This window comes from Pterocles gutturalis, unplaced genomic scaffold, assembly GCF_000699245.1.
Source record: "Pterocles gutturalis isolate BGI_N339 unplaced genomic scaffold, ASM69924v1 scaffold10791, whole genome shotgun sequence".
Classification (NCBI taxonomy): Eukaryota; Metazoa; Chordata; class Aves; order Pterocliformes; family Pteroclidae; genus Pterocles; species Pterocles gutturalis.
The window spans coordinates 12,503-12,815 of NW_010105510.1; the positions used below are offsets into that span (position 1 = coordinate 12,503).

General features: G+C 62.3%; 1 protein-coding gene across 1 annotated transcript in view; it reads left to right on the forward strand.

Moving 5' to 3' along the window:
• SEMA4G (sema domain, immunoglobulin domain (Ig), transmembrane domain (TM) and short cytoplasmic domain, (semaphorin) 4G) overlaps positions 1–313 on the forward strand; it is a gene marked incomplete at its 3' end in the record, with an annotated part of 5,783 nt that overhangs the window by 3,218 nt on the left and 2,252 nt on the right. The window contains exon 5 of the mRNA XM_010087424.1: positions 189–282. Within this exon, the coding sequence (XP_010085726.1) occupies positions 189–282 (94 nt within the window). The remainder of the gene's footprint in view (positions 1–188; positions 283–313) is intronic.

The window sequence follows — 313 nt, forward strand, 5'->3', positions numbered from 1 at the left end:
CTCTGGCTGTCCCTGTGATTTCTGACCAGCTGGAGGGTGCCGGGGGGAGGGGGTTGTCTTGCCCGGATAAGGGCATGGCCACGGGCATCACTTTGTCCCCGGTAACAGCCTCTGCAGAGAGCCTGGGGCTGGCAGGAGAGTTGGGTCTGTCCCCTCCTGTCTAACCCGGTCCCATGTCCCCCTTCCAGGATGCCGACAGGTTCACGTTGCCATCCCACTTTGAGGAAGGCAAGGAGAAGTGCCCGTATGACCCTGCCCGTGGCTACACTGGCCTCATTGTGGGTAAGCAACACCTTTCCCAGGGCTGGCGGGG